A 9,099-nucleotide genomic window follows, 5' to 3' on the forward strand; every position below is an offset into this window, starting at 1 on the left:
TCTTTCAATGACTAAAAGAATTGGTTGTTGAATGTTACAACTTTTGGCGACCAATCAAGTTTTGGGTCGCTAAAAAAATTGACACATACTTTCAGCAACATAAATAAAATGTCACCAAAAGTAAATTTACAACTAAAAAAACCTATCACCAAAAATTCATTATTTATAAATTTTTATAACAATTTCCCTGTTCAATACATAATTCATAAACCTATAAACATAAGCAAAATATAATCCAAATTAACACACTTGTGCAAAGCATCCAGACTATAAACTTAATTCAAAAGTAGTACCATATTAAATATAAACAACATATCAAATCCAAAACATCCAATTTAAGTACAAATCTCTTACAATCCCAAACTTGAAACATGTAATGCCCAAAAATCTTCTAAGCTTGCAAATTCATAACAAAAACCTATGACAAAATATATCCAAAAATTCAAAATGTAATCCTTTGATGCTCCCCGAACTATATTTCATCCATTGCCAATCTGTCAAACATGTGAAAAAAACTTCAAACATGTAATTCCAAAAAACCTTCCAAGCTTGCAAATTCATAACAAAAACCTATGACAATATATCCAAAAATTCAAAATGTAATCCTTTGATGCTCCCTGAACTATATTCCATCCATTGCCAATCTGTCAAACATATGGGAAGAAAAAAATTATAATGTTAAAATGTTAATAATAAAGGTCTTGGTTCTAAAAACATTGGTTTCACATTATAGATGAACAAATTGAGAGCAAATTTTCCTACGGTGAATTACAAAATTTCAATATACCAAAATCAAAAAGTAACACATGATTCACTAGTTAAACTTGGCATATATGAACTAATTACAAGCAATATCTCTATAAATTTGTACATATTCCTAGTTCTTTTTTTCAACCTAAAGATCACTACTCGTGCTCTACTACAGTGTATGCAGCACACTTCAGCCTATATAAAGTTACTGAGGGAAGCACACTAAGTATTGGCTGACGCATTTTTTATGATTAACTGTTGATGCATATTTCTTGAATCAAACTATTCATAAAGTTAGTTTTAATCTATCACATGCATCTACAATCACTCCCCAAAAAACAGTTCGTGTCAAGGTTTCCTGACTAAGATTTGTGGCGGGAAAATATTTTATTTTTTAAATTTAATTAATGGGTATTTTTTCGACTTTGGACTGACTTATTACAAGCAGATTGAAATTGCTGAATATCTTTCTATAATAGTGTGAACATATTTTTCTGGGTAATTATTAATTTTGAATTATTTTGGGTGTTTATTTGTTTGTTGAATTTATTTCTAGTTGAAATTTTGAAAATGCATTGCAGTGATTAAATTTCGCATAATTGAAATTGCAGAACTTGTTTTTATGGATAGTTGTACACTGTGAATATGTTTTTATAGTTAATTATTAATTTTAAGATCATTATTCTGTGTTTGATTTTTTTGTTGAATTGGCTACCCAGTTGAAATGTGTCCCTACTTAGCACCCAGTCAGAGTCCTGTAAAGCTGGACATAGCTTCTTCAGTTCCTCCAGGTTTGTGAACTCACTTGTTTACATCTATATCTATTTGATCCTATCACTGTACACGAGGTCTACTTACCCTTTTTTTTTTATTAATAACCAGGTCCAGGGGTGGTTAATAATTTGCAACATCAACATCTTTTAGGTTTCTAGATTCTGTGTAAAAAGATAACCCCTTTAACTTCAAATTTTTAACCATTTACTAACTAGCCTCATTTTTTTTTTTTAAATCAATCATCCCTTTCTTATATTATATGCTAACAGGGGATGCATGTTGCTAGTTAGGTTGGCTGCACCAATCCTGTTTCTTATCAGGGCCCACACTTATTGTTAAATCACACAACACAACATGATGTTCTCTCATTCCCTCACCTGTCTTTTTTAGTCATCCTTTGCCCTTGACAAGCCTTCATACTGGTGCAATTATTGGTCTTCACTGCATATAGCAAAAAACTGTAAATCGACTTTTCTCTTTCTGTGTGTGTGTGTGTGTGTATGTACATACATTTATTTTCTGTTATTGATGTCCACTTTTTGAATTTCTTTCTCTCAGATTTTTTTTAGTGCTTGATCTTGTAATCTTTTGGCACAAAACTATTATTTTATACATGGGTAGTAGAAGAAAAGAATTATTTGGAATATGGAAAAGAACATTCATAAATGGTAGAACATTCATAGAATTCCTCTTCATGTGTTCTCTTGCTTTGTAATGATTTTAGGCATTTTGGTTCTAATATGATGGCTTGGGTTCTTTGAAAATGTGTAGTTTGTTTGGTGCTATGGAGATTTGGTTGGAAAGGAATTTGTAACGCCCTCAAAATAAACCCATTATATATATCATTGACATGCATTATTTAATGAAAACAATTTATTAATTCACTCATCAGAGTATTACTAAATAAAAGCATTACATGTAACATTGAATAAAATGCCCTACAGGCTTACATCTTTCCAAGCCAACACTTGGATACAAAAATATGAGTTCTAACTCATTACAAGAAAAGCCCTAGGCTTGAATGTTTACATGTACTAATAAATAAAGACAATTAACTAAAGATAGTCTTCTTCAAAAAATCCAGAAGTCAAACCCTCCCAAGCTAAGTCCTTGGAGGTAGCTTATCACCTGAACCTGAAAATGATGTTCCCATAAAGGGTGAGCCACAGCCCAGCAGAAATATACTAAACCAAATATAAGCATTGAATAAATCAACAGCATTCAATAATTGGTTAACCAAGATAATCAGTTATATCTTTATACAGTTTCATGACATTAATATCTAAGACTCGTTTTACTTTCCAATATATTAATTCAATATGGCTCAGAACCTGGGCAAACTTACAACCGAGTACTATATATATAACAAATTCACATTCTTCCAATATCAACAAACAATTGAGACTCAGGCTCAAACCAAAACACTTCATACTTTCAATTTGATACACATTTTAGTGCTGTATCAACAAAACACTTCAATATAAATAAGCACACATAAAAGTGATGCTAATGGAGTCCATCCCCTATCTCCTCCCAAACAAAATCCGGTTTAGAGGTCCATCCCCTATCTTCCCCTAAACCGTGGAGTACATCCCCTATCTCCTCCCACACAAAACAAAGTATGTAAACACATAACATATACCTCACACAATCAATACACATATGTCTGTATTAATTCAACAGTCAAAATTAATGACTCAACTAATGTGATTAGTTTCAGTTATACCTAATCCACATGCATTGTCTACAACAATCACGACTATCCTCCACCGATAGCCCAAAACAGTTATTTCTAGACTTGGAAATAACTATAACAACAATTCAATAGGCGAGTGATTTAAATTATCCAACTACACCATTTAATCAATAATTTCCCAATTTCATGAATTTAACCAAATTCCTCAATTCCCTTAAATTAATTATACAAATTAATTAATTATTACAACTAGGGTTTTTCCCAAAATTATCAAAGTAACCCCAACATATCAAAATACCAAAACTTAGAACAAAACTTATAAAATGGAGTAGGAAATCCCTACCTCGAAGAAAACAACCCATATGGAGAAGACAGAGATGATACCCAAACACCAAAGTGTTCCAAGTCGCCAACTATTCAGATTAAATGGAAGCCCTCGACTCACTCTATCTTTTTAATGAAGGATCTAGGGTAGAAACACACCCTAAGTGGGTCAAATCTAAGAGAGAAGGTGAGTAGGGAGAGAGAGAAGTCGGACCTAGGGTTTGGAATCAAAAAGAATATGAAAAAGACTGATCAAAACCCGCTGCTGCGTATATAAACTGGACAGGCTCGCTCGAGCGAAGACATGGTCGCTCGAGCGACCAGACACAAGAAAACCTCGCTCGAGCGAAGAAAATCTCGCTCGAGCCAAGAATGCAATGCTTCAGGTCTGCAACCCTGGAGCACGCTCGAGCGACAGAATGCTCGCTCGAGCAAGGAACTCGAGAACAAACACCTCGCTCGCTTGAGCGAAGAAATTATCGCTCGAGCGAATAAGCACTGCCCTCAGGTCTGTACCAGACGCAGTCACTCGCTCGAGCGAAGCAAATCTGGATCGAGCCATAAGACACAAAAACAAACCTCGCTCGAGCGACCAAATCCTGGCTCGAGCGACCAACCCAAAAACTGGACAGCAACTCTTGGTTTACGAACCCAACCAACCTGAAACAAACCTGCCCAACACACCCTATAACTCCAAATGAGAAAAATAAAAGACGACAACAACAAATATATAATGACAGAATAAACGGAACCCAAGTCCGGATACAATAATCAAATGGGAAAAGACCGGGGTCGCTATAGAATTCTACAATGTTTGAGAGAAAATCAGATAATGTCAAGGCTTTGTAGGATATAATCTTTTATTTGGCTTCCCTTTGGGCTTCTTTGCTCCTAGGTCAATGTCTTCTAATTTCAAGGGCATACCCTTATTTTTTATTAGTAGAGTTTGGACAGCTGTGTGTGATATGTAATTTTCTTTTATTAGTAGAGATTGGACATCTGTGTGTGATATCTCTCTTTTCCTTCTATTGTAATTAATTTTCCTTTATTGCCAATAAGAGTATCCTGGAAAATTCTTTAAAGTCTGATATATATATATATATACTACCCCCATGGAACATCTGTAGAAAGGCCATAAAAATAAGAGGCTTTGCTTATAAGTTATATTGTTTAGGTAGTGGTAAAATTAGTGGTAAGCTAGCAACATTGCCACTGATGAAAACTTGTCAATAATTTTCTTGGTGGAATTCTTACATTTTCCTTTGTAATCTCAGTAAATGGACCTATCATGAACCGGCAGCCAATCTCGGTTGGAAACATCACCCCTGCTACTGTCAAAGTTGTAAGACTCATAACTTCTTTATTTATTTATTTTTTGCATAAATAAACATATTACCTGCATCCTCATTTTGAAAAAGATTGGTAATGAGATATTAACATATTACCTGCATGTTTTGTAATCTCTTTCTATATATAAATGATGGTAATTAATGACATGCCCGAATTGCAGCAAACATTGGAAGCACTTATCGTGATATCAATATTGAGTCAGCTGCTGTATTTGTTGCTCTTGCACCCTTGCATGTTCAACAACAGGTATGGACCTGCTTACCGTATCTAGTTGTAAATTTGGGAACCTCCATGCCAATATTTGCAATGCCTAAATAAGAACAAGTCTGAAAGATTCAATTGTGGTTTGGATAAATTGGTCTTCTTTGTCTTGTCTTGTCTTGTTTATTTGGTGAATTTGTATGTGGTTTGGCTAAGTTGGTGTATAATGTTGAATTGTTTATTTTGTATCAATTGTTATTCTCTTCTTATTCCTGACAAGACCAACAACACATTGACCATTATTAACAGTGGTATTGGCATGACCAAGGCTGATATGTAGCGATGCAACTGTGTATCATTTAGTCTATAGTCCAAACAGCCAAGACACTATCAATGCAACAGCCAAAACAGTACCAATGCATCAACAATTATACCAGACCAACACTACCTATGCATCAGCCACCACTACCCCAGCCATAACACTGCCAGCAATAGCATTACAACTCCCTCCTACTACCTGCACTATGAGGATATTTAATTTCTTGGGTCTAGACAGATCTGCAGCAAAACAAAACCAAAAAACTGCAGCAAAACAGAAACCAAGGCAGCATAGATCTAGAGCAGACTACAGCCCAAGCCTCCAATCAAACAGCACAACAGGGGATCTCTGGGTAAAGGGCAACACTAACTGCAGATTATCTAAGAACTTCGCACACTAAGAACAGCGCCCCACCCATCCTCCATATACAGCAGACAACCAGGCATACATCAGGCTAGAGCCAAACCAACTTAGACCTACCACGCACCAGATTTACACCCAGCTGCACACAAACCACTACTGATCTGAACCTTACTGCTGTGAACTTCTACAACCAGATATACAACCAGCAACTAGACAGCAAACTTCTACTGCTCTGAACCTTACTGCCATCTGATCTGGCAGAGGTTGGACACTAAATCATGGACTGAATACTCCACCTTCAAGTGCCATTTGGACCACAAAGCTACCTGCACCTTCACTTGTTCGCAAAGAACTTGTATATCAGGAATAGCATCCTTAAATAAGCATTGGTTTCTCAATCTCCAAACTGACCATAAAACTACAGAGAGAATAATCTTCCAAACTTTGAGTACCCAAGACTTGAGATTATGTCGGCCCCCATTCCACCACTGCACCAGACCTTCTATAGAACCTGGAATAGCCCAAGTCTGATCCCACCATTCTACCATGTGAGGATGTTTTATTTTATTTTCAAGATTGGCGGATTTGATTTTGGCTCTGTTCATAGTTTAATTTGTTTATGTGTTCGAGTTCGAGCTCGAGCTCGAGCTCGTTCGTTTGTAAACGAGCTATGTCGAGCCGAGCTTGAGCGCAACTTTCATAACTCGACTCGAGCTCATGCCGAGCCCGAACATTATCAAATTCTATTGAGCCGAGCTCGAGCTTCGCAGAACTCGACTTGACTCGGCTCATTTGCAGCCCTAGTGTTCAGTGAATAAAGTAAGATTACAGTATCATGATTGTCAAGTTATATTTGCAATTTCAAACTAAACTAGGAAAACAAAATTGCAGATAGAAACCTTTTATCTTCACCAAATGGATCACTAAGGTGCATTAAGGACTGTTTTATACATACAATTTACAACTGAGTAACACAAACCAAGTAGGGAAAGAGTTCGGCTTTGCTTCATGAATATAAGTTACAGAAGTATGCTAAAGAACCCACAAACCTTTCAGCTGTAATAAAATTGGGATATGATCTATTAATTGCAACCCATTGGCTGTTGATATGGTTGCCTACAAAATAACTATAATATGGCTAGTAGGCTACCATCCTTTTTTCTTTTTTCATTTTTGAAGCAAATGTGATTAAATCATGTGGCTACATATATCGGATCATTCTAATTTTTATTTTATGATTCGCATATGGGACCCTAAAATCTTAACAGATAGGATCATCAAAAATGTAGGGCCCATGAACTGGGACCAGACTATCAAGGACTGGGGAAAAGCTACATTCTTAAAAATAGTTTAGTATTGGGAGAAGCATTGATAAAGATCTTCAAGCATAAAATGAGAGTCTAGTTAACAATAAAATCAAAACGAAACTTATACACTACCTATGACCAATGACAAAGCGAATAATGACACCCTTCTCTTCCTCCAGCTTCTTTCTTTTTTCACCTATTTTCAAGTTTTACAAAATAAGAGTCATCAGATATCACCTCCAAAAAAAAAAAAGCAACCAAAATAGCATTAAAAAATAAAATCAAGAAGTTAAGAGGAATCCTTGTTCAAAAAGGAAGTTAGTAAGAAACTAAAGAAAGGAATCAATCCACCAACCTTGTAGCATCCATGTAGTCCGAATTGAATCTCTTCTTTTCCGGCTGCTAAAAGCAGTATTAATTCCAACAACCATAAAATATTTTCTATTAGAAGATGAGTCAGTCTTCTTTGAGTCTTCTGATAGAGGAGAGCCACTGAGAATAAATTCCTGCGCGGCCCTTGCAACAGCTAATTCCATCTCTAAATTTGAAATGGTTTTATCCAGTGTTCTACATTCAATATAGTACAGTATAAGGTCCACTCCAAGGTACCCAAAAATCAGATGGAAGTATACACACATAATCTACTTATGTAAACAAGCACAAGAAGAACTTACTGTATAGCATGATGAGTCTTAGAAACTTCCCCCACAATGTCCTTAGATTCACACTTTACAACCTTCCAGTCCAACTAGAAAAGCTCAATGAGATCAAATCATAGTGCAACAGGAATACAAAATTAAAAATCAAGATAAACCCAAATAGAAAGTGAACAGTGGAGATACATATAGCTTTTGGAACACAACCCTCCGAAACCAAATTTAGTTATTCAGTCCATGTTTTTTTATTTAATTCAAATGAATTTAGTTGCACTGAATCTATTCCAACTTTTTGTGTTTTCTTGGTGAATTTAAGGCCTTGAAAGGGAGGAATTTTATATTTTTGGTATTAAAGAGGCTACTTCCATTATGTCTTTTGATTAGTTGTATCCCTATGCTCTCATCTCTCCCAATATAGCTTAAAAAGTCAGTCTTGTTACACATTTATAAACTTGAAGCCCCCAAATCCTTTCATTTCAAACTTGTAATTTGAACCTCAATAAAAAATCATGTTCTAACCATAGAGATTAAAACTATGCCAAAACATGATCCATGGAGGATTAGGGTCACATTAGCTAAATATATCCATATTCAAATAAATAATAATAAAACATGAGATACATAATTGGCGCGAGAAAGCAAGAGGGAGAGGGAGAGGGACTACATTCAGATTATCAGAGATAGAGAAGAGAACAGAGTAGCGACCCAAAATGAGGGTTGCGATCTGCTGCCGGCCAGTGTTGCTGCCGCCGAGCACTGCTGTGCCTTTCGCATTCAGCGGCGCGAGAGAGTAAGAGGGAGAGGGAGAGAGAGAAGAAGATGAGAAGAAGAACATACCTGATCTGTGATGTGCCATTCTGTGCTGTGCCGTTTCAGATGGATGAGAAAATGAGAAGAAGTTAGGTCAATTGTTTGTTTATTCACTTGTCAACAATTTTTTGGCAATAAAAAATTAGGGTAAAGCCAAATGTTATTCAGATTTTTAGCAACCAAGTAATGCCTATCGCCAAACAAATACAACTGGCGACTAAAATTTCCATCGCTATAAATTAATTTGGTCACTGAAAAGTTTTTCGCGCTCCCGCTCAAGAAATTCACTTGGCGCCAAAATCAATAGCGACCAAAATTATAAATTCGTCGCCAAAAGTTTATTTTTTAGTGACCACAAAAATTCTGTCACCAATTATGTATCTTTGGCAACTAAATTTTTGTTTGGTTGCTAAAAAGTGTCGCCAAAAATGCTTTTTGTTGTAGTGTCATTTGGTTGATCTTGAAATGTTATTGTGGATTGAGGGTTTGAACAAATTGGGGGCTGTTTGGTTATGATTTTGCTATTAAATTTATCTTTGGTAAACAAAC

General features: G+C 35.7%; 1 protein-coding gene across 1 annotated transcript; it reads right to left on the reverse strand.

Annotated features, from left to right (window-relative positions):
* Nucleotides 1-448: 448 nt before the first annotated feature.
* On the reverse strand, nt 449-8,648 carry LOC145798729 (putative beta-1,3-galactosyltransferase 3). The gene is made up of 5 exons (XM_082887485.1): nt 8,578-8,648; nt 7,759-7,820; nt 7,440-7,651; nt 7,217-7,280; nt 449-644 (listed from the first exon to the last, which is right to left on the reverse strand). The coding sequence occupies exons 3-5, from the start codon at nt 7,618-7,620 to the stop codon at nt 623-625; spliced, it is 267 nt and encodes an 88-aa protein (XP_082743611.1). The 5' UTR covers nt 7,621-7,651; nt 7,759-7,820; nt 8,578-8,648; the 3' UTR covers nt 449-622.
* Nucleotides 8,649-9,099: the final 451 nt, after the last annotated feature.

The sequence above is a fragment of the Camellia sinensis genome, chromosome 9 (assembly GCF_055761805.1).
Source record: "Camellia sinensis isolate YWXY chromosome 9, ASM5576180v1, whole genome shotgun sequence".
Lineage (NCBI taxonomy): Eukaryota > Viridiplantae > Streptophyta > Magnoliopsida > Ericales > Theaceae > Camellia > Camellia sinensis.

Bases quoted from the DNA above. Each gene is read 5' to 3' on its own strand.
- LOC145798729 (XM_082887485.1), bottom strand. From the start codon at position 7,620: ATGGAATTAGCTGTTGCAAGGGCCGCGCAGGAATTTATTCTCAGTGGC. The intron at 7,281-7,439 runs GTTGGTGGATTG...ACTTGAAAATAG, and splicing joins GACTACATGGATGCTACAAG to GTGAAAAAAGAAAGAAGCTG. The intron at 645-7,216 runs GTAGTGTATAAG...TATGTTTGACAG, and splicing joins CGCTTTGTCATTGGTCATAG to ATTGGCAATGGATGGAATAT.